General features: G+C 26.8%; 1 protein-coding gene across 1 annotated transcript in view; it reads left to right on the forward strand.

Annotated features, from left to right (window-relative positions):
- The window catches only part of LOC135931635 (GDP-fucose protein O-fucosyltransferase 1-like), a 33,764-nt gene extending 19,579 nt beyond the window's left edge, over positions 1-14,185 (forward strand). Inside the window, exons 5-8 of the mRNA XM_065468875.1 lie at positions 9,100-9,325; positions 11,606-11,737; positions 13,558-13,662; positions 13,804-14,185. Of these exons, the coding sequence (XP_065324947.1) occupies positions 9,100-9,325; positions 11,606-11,737; positions 13,558-13,662; positions 13,804-13,998 (658 nt within the window). The 3' untranslated portion in view covers positions 13,999-14,185. The remainder of the gene's footprint in view (positions 1-9,099; positions 9,326-11,605; positions 11,738-13,557; positions 13,663-13,803) is intronic.
- Positions 14,186-19,811: the final 5,626 nt, after the last annotated feature.

The following is a 19,811-nucleotide window of genomic DNA, read 5'->3' on the forward strand; positions in this document are numbered from 1 at the left end:
ATATCCCCCCTTTCACTGTATACAATATGTTATAAACTTCAATTAAAAATAGCTTGCTTTTTTATCCTACTTTTGTTTTATCTTCAATACATAAAAATTAAATAAAGTTTTTCTTTTGTTTTGAATTAAGTATTGTGTTTTCTTTTTACTGGGGTTTTTCTTACTTTTGGAGTCCTTAGTAGGGTGTTAGGCAAGTTAGATATTTAGGTCCTTAAGGTCGCCCTGCGTCCAGAGGTATAATCAGAATTCCGGAAATTATAGGGGGGTAGGGTTTATCCCTAATTATGTAAGATAAAATTAACACAACTCCTTTTTGCAAAAACGTTCCTTTTTTCACTTTGCGTCTTTTATTTTAATTTATAATTGCCCGTTTTATTTTCCCTATAAAAGGGACAAATTTTTATACTTACAGTGTTGTGATGATTTAATGAAACATATTGACGATTAAATTAAAACCCATCCATATAAAATTATTTTCTTTGCAAAAATAATTAAAATATAGACAAAGCATTATTGAAAATTCTTATATTATTCCTTTTGTTATTTTAATTATTTTTGCAAACAAAATAATTATTTATGGATGAGTTTTAATTTAATCGTCAATATGTTTCATTAAATCATCACAACACTATAGATATATACTTTATTTCTTGTTTTTTTAAATAATTATTTTCAAGATTAATTTGATATTTGGATATACACTTTTTTAATTTATTAATAAATTTGAATTAAAGTTTTTTCGAGTAAATTATTTATGCCTCTTGCAAAATCCCAGATAGACGAAATGAAGCCCCAACTCTTCATTGATTGGAATGGGGAACAAAACCAAAACTTGTTAAAATTATTATTTTAATTACCCTATCCCTAATTTAAAATACTTGCTGGTCAGATTCAGAGTTGGGCAGTATCGCGATACTTGTATTCGAGATTCAAGATCTTTTTGTATCATGTATTTTGTATTATGGCAACTTTAATAAGATATTTATATCCTTATCTAAGATACCTTATTTTCAAAAGAATATTTTATCATCTTTTTTATTTTCTCGACAAAAGATACAGATACTTTTTATATTTTTGTTTAAAAAATTTAATAATCACATATAACTTATTTTTTCATTGATTCCATTATTAGATTCATACGGTATGATCAAGAGTTATAACACTTCAATTCCTCAAATCTTAAAATTTTGGATGGAATTTATAATTAAAGTAGCGGCTGAACACCTAGCCTCTATAATCAAAAAACCGATAAATAGTACTTATACTTATTTGCTACCGGAGATAGTCTTTTTGAAATATCAAACTCAAAGTCTCTTGGAAGGATTCACTATGAATTTATGGGAAAATGTACAAAGCTATGAAATACATGTGTAAGGTCCATATCTCCCGAATAGATAAGGGAGATAATAGGTAATCAGTTGAAAGTTTCTTGCAAACCCAGGTGGAACTTATATGATAGTATGACTTCATTGTTCAAATTAAATAAAACACATTTTAAATTTGTTATTTAAAAAAATCAAGAGTCTAACATTAAAAGATACGATATTACTTATATTGAAGAGTAATATAAGGTTTTAAGCCCGATAGCAATTTTATAAGGGCAGAGTAGTAATTTTATGGAAAATTAGTGCTCATACTATTTGCGGTTAAAGGGACCTAGATAAACTTTTCAAGTTTGCAATATTGCCTACTATTAAAAGCTATCCATGATTGTATAAGAAAAAGTTTTGGAATTTTTTTTACATGATGATTATAATGAAGTATTTTTGGCATCATAACTAAGAGAATAATGAATATTTTTCTTTTAGTGGAACAAATGTTTTGGAGTTTATTAGTACAAATAACATTGAGTAGTGGGATTGAATTATCTAAATCGTAGATATACGTTAGAAACACTAATCATTATCCTTCTATTAGATTTTTAAAAATAATATAATTTTGCCTTCATCAGCTCCAGTTGAAGATTATTCGGTTTTGGCACACAGTGGTAAATATTCTGAAAATGCAAAGGCTTAATGATAAATTATTAAAAAATTAATTATTGATAAAATCAAAAATTAATAATTAAATACTTATATATAAAAATTTCAAATAAATAACTTTTCTCTAATTATTATGTTATGTTCTTCGTAATTAATTTTAAAAATGTTTTTTATGCTTAAGTATTCTAATTTAATAGGTAATATGATCATTTTATAAAGTATCTTGTATTTAGGATCATTTAGCAAAAGATACGAGTATCTGTTATCTAGTATATTTTTGATATTTTTAATAAAGTACTAATTAGAGACCTTCATGGGCCTAGATTTTAGGACCAAGCCCGGCCCAGGCCCATCGTAAAAAAATTTTAAGCCCAGGCCCGGCCCTGCCCGTTTTTAATATTTAAAAAAATTCCCAAGCCCGCTATAATATTTAAAAAATTTCCCAAGCCCATAAAATTATTTTGTGTATACTTAACTTATGCTGAAGTAATACTAATAGAAATATAATATTTTATTTAGTAATAATATATATATATAATATTAATAAATGATATAAACGAAATTTTAATTTATATTTTCAAATTATCATTTAAAAATAATATATTATCTACGATTTCGTTATTTAAATTTGTTCTTCTTTCTTCAATAACCCTTCCAATAGTACTGAAATTCCGTTCACTGGAAACATTAGATTCTGGAATTGCATGAATTTTTTGTTGGCAAGATTTTTTCATGCTTCTTCCACCAATCTAGGATGCAGTCATCATAGTTGATATCCTCTTCATTTAGCTGAATATCCATATATAAATTAATCTCATCAGCATCCGTCTCATAATGAAGTATTGTATCATCCTCCCATGAAGACGTATCCAATAATGAGGATGAAGCTAAAAATATTATATAGCTAAAAAGATTTATAAAGAATAATTTACTGATAGCTCTAGTAATCCTCGAAGTTTGGCCATCTTTGGGAACATTTTTGGGAATATTCCCTGATTTTCGCTGTTTCTTTTTTCGCTGTTTCGTGCCCAGGCCGTTGTGTTAACTTAAGTAAAATTATACCAATTTCCGATTTAAAAAATATATACTCTCCCAAGGTGTATAGGAAATTCGATAAATAACACTAATAAAATCAGAATGATTTGTTATATTTGTCCTATTAAATAAGCTAAATTTGAATTTAAAAATTTAGGCCCAAGCCCTATTGCAAAAATTTCCCGAACCCAAGCCCGGCCCAGGCCCGCTAGAAAATTTATAATTAATGGGCCGGGCTGTGGGCCGGCCCGGCCCATGAAGGTCTCTAGTACTAATATCTATTTAATAGTGTTGTTAAACGGCTCGATTTGAGCCGATTTTTAAAAATGGCTAGCTCTATATTTTAGCCAGAGAAATATAAACCTCGAGATTTCGCGAAAAGATGTCCGAACCTTTATGGCATGCATCTATGACCAAAATCTTCAGGTTTGCGTAATATTTTTTTGAATAAAATATTGAGTTAGCCGTTTTTAAAAATCGGCTTAAATCGAGCGGTTAAACAACACTACTATTTAAGATAATTTTTTACAAAGAATTTTTATCTGTCCCATTTCAAGATTCTTTTTTGTGAGGACCTGCCAAACTCTGGTTGGAAAATTTTTGCATGTGCCTTAAGTATTTAGGAAATTTCTCTCCCACTAACTAAAATGTTAAACTGAATGCATGTAAAATTTTGATTTATACATAAACAGTTTAGTCAGCTTGACTTGATTTAGGTAACTAATGAACCTGTATAATCTATAACATATCCCAATGTAAATTTTTAAGAATTTTCCTGGGCGATTAATGAACTCTATTGCATCATTTATCCATTATTTTTACTTAAAACGAAATTAATGATCTTTTTTATTCAAACATAAAATCTACATTTTAATTCTTACTTAGATAATTAAAATTAAAAAAAAACTATTATTGATCCTACTAATAGCTATTATTTAAAAATAACATCCAATAAATTAAATCTTTATTTTTTATATTATCATGCATACAATAATAGTAAAAAAAAGAAAATATAAAAGTGAAGCAGAAAAATTGCTTGATAAAACTTGTAAAAAAACTTATGATAACTAGTGAAAATATAAAATAACTAAGTTGTCTTTCAATATGACAATGGATCTTCATCAAAAACATCTTCATTTTCAAGAGATATCTTCAGACACATTTATGTTCAAAATAGTTTATAATACAACTTTAGCTGAGATTCCAATTTATACCATAAAAATCCATCTAAATCACATCTAAAAAAATTCACCTTTAGTTTTATATTGCAAGTATCTTCACCCATGATACTTTTTGGTTCATATTTCAATATAATATCTGATTTCTCATATGCAAAATCCAAAATTTAAAACAGCGTTATTTAAAAACAAGAGCTGTAACATCTACATAACAAAATATTCATTAGGAACTCCCTCAGACCCAATATCGCTTCCTACAAATGATAATACCATTCCAATTCTACCCCTAAATTTCTGGCTTTTCATGCACAGAAGCAGAAAATGGGCCATTCCACGTGAAATCGATCACGATTCGGGACCCCTTTTAAAATTGTTAAAATTTTCTGGAATTATTTAGATAGGTAAAAAAATGGGAAAGCCGTTTATTTTAGCTCGCTAGCATACCTGGTTCTCGAGAAATAGGGGCTCATAGGTACAAAAAAGAACCACATTGGAATTTGTAAAATTTTTATAAAGCTTATATCTCAATAACTATTTATAGTAAGTAAATATATATTATATCATATTGTAGGTAAAAAAATCTCTAAAGGTCTATCAATAAACAATAAAAATTGGCGACATTTTGAGTCTTTAACTTCCGGTTTACCTATATTGCCTTACCTGTATTTTTAAGTAAAAAAGGAAGTATGTTTTCGAAATTTTTTTTGCTTTTTATTTAGACATCTTTTATAAATATATATAAGATGTGAAAACCTTGGCAACGCTATCGACTTCCGAAATATACATTTTTACAAAAAATTGAAAAAAATAGATGGCGCTTTATGAAATTACAGATTATGATTAAAATTTTGTTGCTAACTTACCAATAACAGGATGTTTTCACTTTTTATACTAAAAAATTTCTAATAAATATACTAATTAAACTGAGGTGCAATTAGGGAAAATTCCCATTAGACACTTAATAATGTAACAAATTTCCAATAATAAATATCTTTCCTATTTATTATTCATTTTTATTAATAATATAGATAGATGATCATATTCATCCCATAATTTAAAATATATTTGAAATAAAATTTAATTAGTCCAATTTTAATAAATGAATGAATATCTTTAAATTTAAGATATAGCTCTCGTAAATTAATTAAAATTAATCTTTTTTGGACTTGAATCTTTTCACCATTTTTTATTATAGAAACAAAATCCCTTTTCTCAGACATCTGCTATATTCATCATTGCTATAAAAAGTTTTGACAATAGAAAAGGTGGCGGCACCTATTGTCTTACCGGGTTTAGGATTCGTTGAAAAAAACGCATTTTCTTTTATTAAACCTTTTGATTTTAACGCCATATGATATGAAATATTAAATTCTTTACAATTTTTACTGTCCAATTTGATGGCAATAATGTTAATCTATATTTATTTATAATCCACAGCTGTGGAAATTGATTTTAAGATAATGGTATAATTTTAGTCGTTAAATGTTTTTTCTACTCTAGATATTTTTTTCTTTGGATATATCTTTTCATATAAGCGTTTTCTTTTAATGGGAGATTCCCCTATTGATTATAGGGATTTATTAATGTTATCAATAGCCTCTAGATTAATTATATGAGGTGGAAACCAATATCTACATTGTCATTTGAAGTATAAAAATGTTTGCTAATGTTTTTCGGCATGAGGAGCATATTAACATATCTAAATCTATTGGGTCATCTAGGGTATAATCTTTCTTTAATTTTTGCGGTAATAAGTTGGTAGATTAGATGGTTGCAACATTTTGATATTTTAACAATTGGTACGTCCATCTGTGATGTAGAATAAAATTTTGCACCTAGAATATATGTTTTTGCACTCTCCAAATCCCGTATGTTATTGGTAGACAGACGATAAAATAATAAGCTGCAAAGGTTGAATTATTTAAAATTAACCTGAACGGGCAAGTTAAAAATAATATGCAGAAAGAGAGATCGTTTTAAACAGTTAATTTTGTAAAATAATATGCTAGTAAAATATGAATGATAATGCCTAATAAAATATTATTTTTTACTGCAGTTATTATACATTACCGAGCAAATAAGTCATTCGCTCTAGTAGCAAAGTAGAGATTTAAAAAATGTAAAACTGGGATGGTGGAGGAAGGGGGGAAGAACTGGAAAATTTATCACATTTATTATAAACATTAATATTTTCATTTTCCGTAAGAATAATATTTTTCAACCATTAGCGCCATCTATTTTTTTTTAATTGGTAAAAATGTATATTTCGGAAGTCGATAGCGATGCCAAGGTTTTCACATCTTATATATATTTATAAAAGGGGTCTAAATAAAAAGCAAAAAAAAATTTCTAAAACAAACTTTTTTTGCTTAAAAACACAAGTAAAGCAATTAAACCGGAAGTTAAATGCTCAAATTGGAGCTAATTTTTATTGTTTACTGATAGCCCTTTAGAGATTTTTTTATATGATATATTATATATTTTTTTTACTATAAATAGTAGCATTTTAAAATTTTTATAGATTCCAAAATGGCTCTTTTTTTGTACCTATGAGCTCCTATATCTCAAGAACCAGGCGTGCTAGCGAGCTAAAATAAACGGCTTTCTCATTTTTTTACCTGTCTATATAATTCGAGAAATTTTTAACAATTTAAAAGGGGTCGGCCGAAAATGTGCTTTTTTGATCGATTTGACATGAAAATAGTTAAATACAAGGATAAAGATTTTACCTATTAAGTCAGTTTTATTTGCCTTTAAATTCAAATGCAATAATTCCACAAAAACTTGCTTTTTTTAGAGAAACATCCAACCCACGAACTTGAGACGAAATACTTCATGTTTGTATTAAAAAGTGTTTATGGAAAATGAAGTACCGCGAAACTGGCTTTCAGTTGCTTTAATTATGATGAATTTATAGCTATTTGCTGCTTAATTTGTATAGCTGTTCCTGTTTTAAAAAGGTGCACCAATTTTAAACATACATTCTGTTGTTGAAATTCATGATAATTCAACAGTTCATATCTAAGCATGAAAAGCACCCAATAACAATCGCCAGAGGCGGACTGGGAGTCTAAAAACCCCGTGACACATTTATAACATCATTAAAAATGTAGCAAGTCTATTAAATAATCCAAATAGATTTTTTAGCTTCAAAATTATTACATGTGTCACAAATACTAGGGGTGTACCGATACCACTTTTTGGAGGCCGATCAGATCCGATATTAAATTGATATCGGCCGATTACCGATCCGATATCATATCTAATTTTGTTTTCTGTAAAGATACCAATGGTTTTAATTTTTAATATACTTTTTATTAGTACAACATCTATAATTTTACTATACCATAACATATGTCATTTAAATATATTATAATGATCAGTTATAGTTTATATTCAATTCAATTGCTATTATTTATATAATAAGTAATAACATTAATCTATTTACATAATTAGTAATAAACAAATATATTATGAAATTTGAAATTAATATTGGAGACTGTCAATATTACTAGCATCAATAAAAACAGATTCTGAAGAGATTATTACACACTCTTATAAACAAAATGCGAAAAAAAATAACAATATGACAGAATGTTAATAAATAATTATTACTATTAAAAAAATTAAACATTGGATTTCGATTTTATTTATAAAAATAAAGATATAATAATATATTATTTTTGTTAAAAACGCCATTTTTTATCAGATCGGAAAATTTTATAATATTTGCCTGTAACCGATATTTTAAAATGGGTGAAATATCGGCCCGATCAGATCCGATATAAAATATCGGTGCATCCCTAACAAATACATAAGTTAAGTATGTTGTTATAGCACCACATACTGCCTAGCACCTCTTATTTAATTTGAACTCGTAAGCCAATTTATTTACTTCGCATGTTAGCGGCATCATCAGATTCTCCAATGATTTTGTTTAATTACAGGCCATGTTTAGAGACACAATGACTTAATCCTTAGTAAAAAATCTTCACGCAAATTGTAGCTTAATAGATATTTATATTCTTAGTGGTCCATCTGTATGCTGAATCTTTTTTTCCTAATTGTTTCCTTAATCCGTTTTCTAAACGTGATAGAATTGCATCAATAACTTTGCCAAGGGTCGACTTTTATAATAAGGTAATTAAGGAACCTCCATATAACTTGTCTAAAAATTTGAGATTTCCTATGTTTGCGTCTTTAAATGACCTTATTTAATGATCATTCAGGATTGGATCATAATTAGATATTGACATATCATTTCTCCGAAGGTCAAGCAAAAAGGGTCGAAGGCCCGCTATTAGAGGACTGGGATAGAGACTTCTACTCAGGAGATATTATGTCTCTAACCATGCCTACAATAAATAATATTATTGGAGCGGTGCAACTAACACGTGAATTGAATTTGTTGGCTTACAAATTAAACCAAATGTGCTACAGTAATTATATTTCCTAATTTTTTCTTCAAATGGAAAATGTCTCACAATAGTCGCAGTCACCTAAACAACAGATAAGCAGTGTTGGGTTGCATCTACCCGTTTAGTTGATATGTAATGTAAAATACAAATTAAAATACCTTTATAATCTATTTTATATTAGTAATTAAGATGAAAAGGAATTGAAATAATTAATTAAAATTAGTCTATAAAATCAATGTGATTCTAGTAATTTACTGTTTTTATAAGTAATTATATTACAAAATTTTGTAACTAGTTGTAATTATGAATTAGTAACATTTATTTAGATTAATTATGCTCGCAATTAATAAAAGTTTAATACTTTAGAAGAAAGCAATATCTCGTTATAATCTCGTGTTTATTATATTTCCGATCTTCCCATCTTAAGAAACTATACTTTACCTCTTATATAAGACCTAATCTCATTTACATCTATTTCCACGTAAGGCTAAAATTTCTCTGGGATACGAAATTTCCTCCACCCGATTACCCAGTTTTGGCTTTTGTGGGAGCACCTGGATCTTTTCCTGTCAAAATTAGCGACGTTCATTTGCACGGGTTATTGATTTGGTCCCAACAGATATCCCAGATGGTTGATAAACATTTTTTCGATCTTTACGGCGTTAGGAGATATGAATATATTGGATTGCACTTGCGGAACGGTCTAGATTGGGTAAAATTATATTCTTAATTTTATAGAGAATTAATGTTGTTAAACGGCTCTATTTAAGCTGATTTATAAAAACGGCTAATTCAATATTTTATCCAGAAAAAATACTATGCAACACTGAATTACAAAGGATTGAACATCTATTAGCTAAATCTCGAGATTTAGAGCAATATCTTTATGGCTAAAAATATTGTTTTAGCTCTTCTTAATAATCGGCCTAAATCGAGTCGTTTAACAACACTAGTGAAGAGTTATCTATTTTTTTATAAGGTCTTGTATCAAAATTATTAAAATTTCTACCTTGTAGAGTTCTGCAAGTCGGGATCAGAACCGACTTTTTTTAAAAGAAATTCGTAATGGGTTCATTTTTTTAAAAGAAAATCGGGCAGGGCTCAGGTTTTAAAAAAGATACAAAATATTTCTCAAATTAAATTTTTTTTTCTGTATTTAGTTATTTGACTTTATAAAAATATTTGGGTAATGCGTTATTTTTCACATATCACTTAATAAATATTTATAATTTCAAAGATTAAAAAGAATATACCACCGGATTCTTTTAACGAATAAAATTACTTATAATGATGTATATATATAATAAATTGTGGAGACCACTTTATGAAGGCCGATCCGATATTGCAGATATTAAGTTGATACCGGCCGATTACCGATCCGATATATATTATATTATTTATATATCAGAATGCGTAAAAATATAATTAACTATATGGTGTTTGTTACATAATTACCTTTAAAAATATCTAACTAGCATAACGTTCGTATTTGAAATGTAACGACAAAGAGCGACCTAGTTACTCTTTATATGTGAAATATTTATAAATCTCGTTTATTATCTTTATATGCTGATTTTACAAATTTAAAATTGCTATTATTAAATATAATGTCTAGCATATCAAGCACTCCTATAGTACGTTTGTTTAGTCTAGGTAAGCTTTTTTAAAATACTAGATCCCCTATCAATTTGAGATAATTTATTAGTCAAATAAAAATTTATTAAACTAAATTGGAAAAAGAAATACTATATTGTGAAATTAATTATTATCCATTATTAAAATAATAAACAAAAATGAATTTCGAATTTATAAAAATAAATTGTTTTTTAAATACAACTTTTTTTAAAAAAAAAATTAAGAACATCTTATTTTCATAATACAATAAAAATGAAGACGCCATTTTATCGGATCGGATCGAAAAATTTTATAATATCAGCCTATAACCTATATTTTAAAAAGATGAAATGTCGGCCCGATCTGATAAAAAATATGGTGTATCCCTTATAATAAAATAATAACACACATGTTCTTGCACAGCAATGCTTATTAATGGGAGCTCTGGTTGATAATGTTATCTATCCTAAAATAAAGGTAAAATTTAATATTCATCCATCATTGAGTATAGATGAAAATCTATAATGTTTTTTACTTAAACTAAATAGAAATTAGTTGCTCATTTTGCCTGTTTATTTTTAATAATAACGCTGTTATCTACCTTTTTCGAGGAAAAAACTAACTTCGTTATTCTGTAACGCGTTATTATACGGCAATAATTTTCTTTCGGTACTCACAAATTGATTCGATTTGTTTGGGTGTTGCGATTTTTTTTTGATTTAATCAGTTTTTTTTAAAAAAAGTTGGATTTTATATAACTAAAGCTTAAACGACAGTATTTATGAATAAAATTTTTATGCCATATTTATTTTTTTACCTCTATTCATATTAAACACATCTTCATATTTTTATTTAAATTGCATGAGAAGGTAAATTTTAAACATAAATCAAATTTACAATTTGAAAAGATAGGCTTTGATATAAAATACAAAAAGAAATATTTTAATTGCACGGTGGTACGAAACAACATTTTTTAAATATATTTTATCCTGTTTTTAGATAAAAATAATTTCAAAAATTGTTATTTTGTGCTCTAATAATGTGAGTAACCTTTTTAAAACAACACAAAACGCTGTATAATAATTTTTAAGCTTAGAGCCAGTAAATAATTTTCACTTATTAAACTGCTAAATAAGTTTAAATAATAATCAAATAAATGATTAAATTTTGATAATTATGTTTAGTTAAACTTATAACTTGGAAAATATTACGATGAACTGATTTGTCATATTTACTAAAAATAAGTTAAAACTCGTTCAATCGTCATGTTCGCTTTGAGATTATCCTTGTTTGACTGATCATTACATACCTAATAATACATTTATTACTATAAATATGATATCTTGTAAATTGTTTACGTTTTCTTTAATCCCATCAGAAACTTACTTGTCAACACGTGGGCCAAACGGACCAATTGTTTTCTTCTTCACAATGCTTGGGTGAAAATAATGAATTCGGTCAACTGACGGCTCAGATATGTTTTCCCACCCAGGAGTTAATAGTGTCACAGGTCATTTATATAAATTTATATTAGAGTTATGATTTCGGACCCGTTAGATGAAAAAAAATATAGTATAAAGTGATCAAGCAGTATATTTCCCAACTCTTGATAATAAAATAAAAACAAAAATTTTTTTTAAATAAGTTATTTCAAATAAAATAAATAAGAATTAGTCTATTTTAAAAAAATACTATAAATTATTTACGCATCACGACATTACCACCGCGATAAATATTTTCGCGAATGTTGATTACCGCAAAACGATTCTAATGCTTTAGCAAAATTACCGCGAATGCATTGCAGTAAAACAATATCGCGAATGCATTATATCGCACCTTTTTTATAAATGTATTTAAATTTGACAAATAGTATTGATGGAAATTATTAAATTACTTTTATACTTGTACATTTTTTTATTTTATAGTAATTCATCATATATAATTCATCATTTAATATATTTTTAAGATATTTCCAAAGCTATTTTGTTACCTTTTTGGGAGTGCCGCTCCCATAAATTTTTTTCAACGTGATATGTTTTTCTCTATAAAAAAATGTTTTTTATAACTAACTTGTCAAGATTTAAACCTTTTTCAAAGAACTATTATGACAAAGGCTACCTACTGCAACTATTTACTTAATGTTTTTCTCATTTCCAATCATTAATATTATAATATCTCTACCATTCCAGCACCTTATCTTTCCCTAATTAATTTTTTTATAATTATATACGTTTCTTCTATTAAATTATATTTTATATTGTAATTTATATTAAACCTTTTTTTATTAATTTTAAATAAATAAATTTATTCATTCTTAAATATAACATATTAAATAATGTAAATGTACAATTAATTTAAATAAAGGAATAATTTATCAAATACATAATTAGCGAAATGAGTTTCAAACGTCCCTACAATTATTATAATAACAATATACACTTTTTATTGATCCTTCCTTTATTTTGACTTGACCAACCCTTATCTTATAAAACATTAGCTCCACCAAACTGATAAAATATTATATCTTGATAGTATCCGCTGTGAAATCCTTTCGGCGAGTAGTACAGCTGAAATAATATTTTACTTTTTATACAGGTCTAGACAATAAATCAACATATATCCGGGGTGAAACCAGAGTTATATGTCAGATGGGGTAAACAAACGTTTTTATTAGAGCTAAATGATAGAGAATGGAAAAATTTCGCCAGATTACGTCTATATTAGAGCTGAATGTAGAGATGGGAAAAGTCCGTATGGGCCTTGGTCCAACCAAGTCCGTCCTTAAAAATTGCTCCTTAAAAGTCCTTAATGCATATTAAGAACGCGTCCGTTTTAAGACCGATTTTTTTTAATGTTATAAATAATTGAATTTTATTTATAGATATATTTCAAGAAAGATATTTTTTCCCTTTTACTTTTATTATGTTTCACATTTAATTATCGAATTAATATAATATTTAAAAAGGTATGTGTAAAAGTGATAAGATAATTTTCATTACGAATTACATTTATAGGATCAACATTGCCTCATATAGTGTAATATATAATTTTAAACAATTATAGGAATTTATAATTAAAAATGAATAGTATAGAATAGTTTTTATTTATTATTTACTTTATTTCCATATCTATTAGTTATTTAATTTTAATAATCCTCATTTTTATTAAAAAAATTAATTTTCGATTAGAATATTTCGTACAATACAGGAATTATTCGATTCATATTTTTCTTAGGTATACGAGATACTAACTGTTATTTAAAGCGTTTTTAATTTCTCATTAAATAGTGTAAACGATCTTTTAATTTATAATAATTATTTAATTGAATAGCTACGAAACGTCCTTCAAAATTCTCCAAACATCACCAACATATTTATAGCGTCAGACAAAAACCATATGATACTCTTTCTTCAGGCCAATTTCAAGGATATGAATGTATATTTTTATATATACTACAAATATTTTAAATTCTCAATATAATTTATTTCAGTTGGCTTTATAAATTTTTTCTTAATTAATCATATTTTTATTGCTTCACTGGCTATTTAACCATATAAATAATACACACTTATTAAGATTTACAAATTGGAGTCAGAGGATCCCCAACTCGACCTGTACATATTGGCTAGAGCGTACCATTTCATAGGTAATTGCGTTTCTTCGTTTTCTGCCTTCGTTAAAAGGGAGAGGGATATTGAAAATTTACCAACATCTTTTTGGGGTGTTCATCATCTAACACGTGCCATTAATCTATTCCACCAAGAGTTATGAAGGATACCATCTTAAATTTAAAAAATCAGCCTAATTGTTAATCTATATTAAAAGATTTCATTTTATAAAACAAAATGAAAAGGGTTGTCATCGAGTACTTTAAATACACTCTCGGATATGGTCTTATAATATTTAAAAAAATCTGTTGATAAACGTTTACATTATAATTTTAAATTGCAAGATTTAATTTCAATGATTAAATTATTATATTATAATACATCAATTATTATTTTACATTAAAAATAAAAATTAATAACGAAAATAAAAGATTTTTAGAAATTATTATGTGTGGCCTGGTTTGATTTAATACTAAACCACCGGCAGTTTAGCCGGTTATATAGTTGGACATTCCACGTCAAATCGATCACGATTCGGCCGGCCTCTTTTAAAATTGTTAAAAATTTCTGAATTATTTAGAGGTAAAAAAAATGAGAAAGCCGTTTATTTTAGCTCGCTAGCACGCCTGGTTCTTGAGATATAGGAGCTCATAGGTAAAAAAAAAGAGCTACTTTGGAATCTGGAAAATTTTTAAAATGCTTATATCTCAAAAACTATTTATAGTAAAAAAAAATAAATAATATATCATATTGTAGGTAAAAAAATCTCTAAAGGTCTATCAATAAACAATAAAAATTGGTGCCAATTTGAGTCTTTAACTTCCGGTTTACCTATATTGCTTTACCTGTATTTTTAAGTAAAAAAGGAAGTTTGTTTTCGAAATTCTTTTTTGCTTTTTATTTAGACACTTTTATAAATATATAATATATACGATTAAAACCTTGGCCGGTATCGACTCTTCCGAAATATACATTTTTACCAAAATTTGGAAAAAAATAGATGGCGCTTTATGAAATTACGGATTATGGTGTAAATTTTGTTGCTAATTTACCAATAACAGGATATTTTGATTTTTCATACTAAAAAATTTCGAATTTCTAAATATACTAATTAAACTGAGGTGCAATGTGGGCAAATTCCCATTTGACATTTAATAACGTAACAAATTTCCAATAATAAATTCTTTCTTATAATTTTTTTATAATTCATTTTTATTAATAATATAGAAATATAGATAGATAATCATATCCATTCCATAATTTAAAATATATTTGAAACAAAATTTAGTTAGATATATTTAATTATATATTTTAAGAAAATAAATTATAAAGATGAATAATTTTAATCGTCTCATCCTTACGTAAAGTGTATGTTCGTCACGTAGCAAGTGATGAACTGACCATATCTAAAATTTTTGATTTATATATACACTATTTGTTAATATAGGAGGAATATGTATAAGAGTGAGGGTTCTTGAGGATGCAAAACACTAATTAACACTTTCTCTTTTTCGATTTTTTTTCTAAAACAGGCCATCCACCATTAATTGTCATAGATATATGTTATATATCCATTTATTTTTTGTTATATATTCAAATTTGTACTGTTATTTCATTTTTGCTTTTTGACTTACAATTCAACCTTTTACGATTTATTTTACAATTCAACTCTTTACAATTCAATTTTATATAATTTAATTTTTATAACTTTACCTATTATTACTTTTGTTTTTCGTTTTGATATATGTATTCTAAATATTTTTAGATAATACATATAGTATGTAGATGAACATTTTTTAATAATAATAATAAATAAAATATATTTTTTCGTTTTCTCTATAAATTCGCATTAATATTTGAGTTAAATGTTATATTTAATATTTGCGATTCTCTTGAGTTTAAATAGAATTTTGCTTCAATTTTATCCTGAGAAATTGGATGAAAAGTATGAAATTTTTGCGTTCCTGGTATTACACGCGCTTTATTAATCTCTCTTCGCTTTCGTAAATAATTAAAATTAATCTTTTTTGGACTTGAATCTTTTCACCATTTTTAATTATAGAAATAAAATCCCTTTTCCCAGACATCGATCTATTATATTCATCATTGCTATAAATAGTTTTGACAATAAAAAAAGTGGCGGCATCTATTGTCTTACTAGGATTCGGTGTTAAACGCTTTTTCTTTTATTAAACCTTTTGATTTTAACGCCATATGATATGAAATATTAAATTTTTTTACAATTTTTCTTACTGTTCAATTTGATTAATGTTAGTAGGCTAAATTTATTTGTAATCGACAGCTGTGGGAAATTGATTTTTAAGGTATCTAGAATTTCATCATTTGATGTGGTATAATTTTATACAAATTTTTTTCTTTGGATATTTCTTTTCACATAAACGTTTTCTTTTAATGGGAGATTTCCCTATTGATTGTAGGGATATATAAATGTTATCAATAGCCTCTTGATTAATTATATGAGGGGGAGACTCTATGTACATTGTCATTTGAAGTTTAAGGAATGTTTGCTAATTTTTGCTGGCATGAAGAGCATATTAACCTATCTAAATTGATTAAAATTTTTTGGGTCATCCAGGGTAGAATCTTTCTTAGATTTTTGCTATAATAAGCAAGCATGTCTTTGTAGATTAAATGGGTTGCAACATTTTGATATTTTAACATTTGGCACGTCCATCTCTGATATAGAATATAATAATTGATCTGCACCTAGAATATATGTTTATACACTCTCCAAATCCCGAATGTTTTGGTAGAGAGACGATAAAATAATAAGCTTCAGATGGGTTGAATTATTTAAAATTAACCATTTATTGCGCGACATATCAATAAATGATATAAATTTTAAAAAAGACTTATTTTTGTCTTTAAAGGGCCCTTAATAAGCTAAAAATAATTTTTATAAAAAAAAATTTTAAATCGTAAAAAAAAGTTCAGTATATTTAAATACACAATGCATGTAAAAAGTATCGTATTCTTTCAATTTCAAACTTATTACAAAATAAAGACATATAATTTTATTATTTGATAAATAATGTAATAAAACAAATTTATATTAATTTTCATGAAATAATAAAACAATCGTTTTTTTGTAGTAAAACATAATGATGCACCATATTTGGTACAAATCACTTTCGTAACCAATTGATTTTTCTTTATATTTAGTGTCAATTGATATTCGTTTTTTTATGCTAGCGTTCATATTTTTGTTAGAGCATCTGCTATTGAGATTTTAAATGTTAATAATGACATCTCTTTTACCGGTATCTTTAAAGCTACAAAATCTCGCCTATATATTAACCAAGATTTATGAGGATCATATCAAGTATATGGAATACTATACGGTGATACCATTTACGTGATCTTATGTGAATTCGATATAAAGCATCAATGAATCCATTAAATCTACACCTCCCATATTTATATTGTAAACTTTTATAGCTGCTGGACATGGAATTTTTATTTTTCATCATTCCTTTCTATCAAATCGTTCACAATCTCCAACATGGTAACTACCTATATACGTACTTTGAATTAGTGATCTGCATCGGGCCTAATTTTTCAAACCCGGCCCGAAATTTTTTTATAAAGTTTTGCGCCAGCATGGCCCGTATTTTTTTAAATATAGAAATTAATTTTTATAATTACTCAAAATCAGTGGCGTAGCTACGGGGGGTGGTTTTCGGTTTGGACCCCTCCCAGAGCAAAATTTTATTTTAGATTATACGTTCAAAAGACTTAAAAGTGATTTTATATGAATTATATTTTTCTGGTTTTGATGTCTGTGGAAGGATATTATATTACTATTGAAATTATTCTGGATAGTATTATTATAAAGTCATTGAGAATAATCTAATAAATTATAATAACATATTATTGATGCATTTAAAAAATATATTTATTATATATTATCGAAGATCGCCCCCCAGCTTTTATATGTATGGACCCCCTCTAAGGAAATTTCCTAGCTACGCCACTGCTCAAAATAAACGATATAAGTTATTTGGCGTCTATTTTCTATAAATTAAATCACATATTTTTATTTTACATAAAAAATTCAACATAAAATTGCTAAATTTAAATATATTTTAAAAAATTTCTGACCCGACCCGGCCCGAATTTTCTTAAAAAATATTAGACCGTTCGGGTTGGGCCTAGTTTTGCAGATCTCTACTTTGAATAATTACAGACCTATTATCATGTTCATGCCATTTAGTAGCATATAATTCTACACCATTTACTGTTGCCTTCTTCTCGATAAAAGATCTACGTTCCATCTTTTAAATTCTTTTTCAGTTGGAAACTGGCAATTATAAATTCTATTAGCTCTAGCTGCAGCAATACTCCCTTTCTTGAAGTTCTATACAACAGAACCAATTATTAAAATACAATTTAAAATTAGAATATAGTGGTACCAATAGTTGAAATACTGCATTTACGCTAAAATCAACATCTGCTGATCTTGAATCAAGAATTTCCTCATCGGATGAACCGCTAAGGTAAGAATCAGAACTATCTTTTGGAATACAGTATATTTTGACTATAGATAGCAAATAAAGAACATTTAATAATATTTTAAAAAAATCAAAAAGCTCAAATTCATATTGCATTTGTGCGCATTATGTATCTGAGTACACGTATATTAAAACTTAAATTTTAAACACTATTAACGAATATAACAACATATTTATATGTAAAACATTTCTTTTATTAGGATTCTTAACTTCCTGTTCCTTAAAAATACAAGAGAAATGACATAATTTATAAATTGGAAAAATGCCATTGTTCGAAACTTGTAAACTACGTGAATTTTTATATTGATAGCTGTCTTTCATTTTTGAAAAAATTATCTATAGAAATAAATAAAATATATGTGTATCTATATTCTATTATACATCATGTGTATTATTAGACTAAAAAAATTTATATTAAAATTTATACCTTTTTTTGTAATATGTGTACGCAATAGGGTTAATCTGAACGGGCAAGTTAAAGATTTTATGCTGAAAGAGAAGTTTTAAACAGTTTATTTTGTCGTAAAATCGATAATGTTCCTAATAAAATATTCTTTTTTATTTCAGCTGTTATACATCATCGAGCTAATAAGTCATTCGGTATAGTAACAGCTTGGAGATCTAAAAAATGTAAAACTTTTTAAGCATGGTGAGGGGGGGGGGGAGGCAGAACTGGAAAATTTTATCACATTTATTATAAACGTATCAATATTTTCATAATGTATATTCTGGAAGTCGATAGTCGCTAAGGTTTTCGCATCTTATATATATATTTATTAAATGTGTTTAAATAAAAAGCAAATAAAAAATTATTTTTTTTGTTTATTGATAGTCCTTAGAGATTTTTTTTACCTGCAACATTATATATTTTTTTAGTATAAAAAGTTTTTGATATAAGCATTTTAAAAATTTTAGAGATTCCAAAGTGGCTCTTTTTTGCACCTATGAGCTCTTATATCTCGAGAACCAGGTATGCTAGCGAGCTAAAATAAATGGCCTTCTCAACCTATATAATTCCAGAAATTTTTAACAATTTTAAAAGTGGTCGACCGAAAATGTACTATTTTTGATCGATTTGACATGAAATGGCCCAGTGTTGACTTAACAGCCTAAGTAAGAAATAAAAAAGACAAGAATAAAATACGAAAAATAATAATGCCACCAAACACTTAAAACCGATCAAAATAGGGTGTCCTAGTTCAAAAGCTATATAACCTAGGATTTCTTCTAAGAATAAATATAAAATTTTATTATTTTTATACATGAAAAATTTTTTTATTTCTTTTAACAACATCACATAACATAAATGCAATTTAAATCACCAAGAATAAAAAAACAAAACAAACAATAAATTGTTTTAAAAAAAGGGAAAATTTGTAGAATTACAATGTATATATAATTGATAGAAATGTCGGTCGATTTTAATTTATGACCAAGATGGTCA

Source organism: Gordionus sp. m RMFG-2023, chromosome 1 (genome assembly GCF_954871325.1).
Source record: "Gordionus sp. m RMFG-2023 chromosome 1, tfGorSpeb1-WG-v2, whole genome shotgun sequence".
Lineage (NCBI taxonomy): Eukaryota > Metazoa > Nematomorpha > Gordioida > Chordodea > Parachordodidae > Gordionus > Gordionus sp. m RMFG-2023.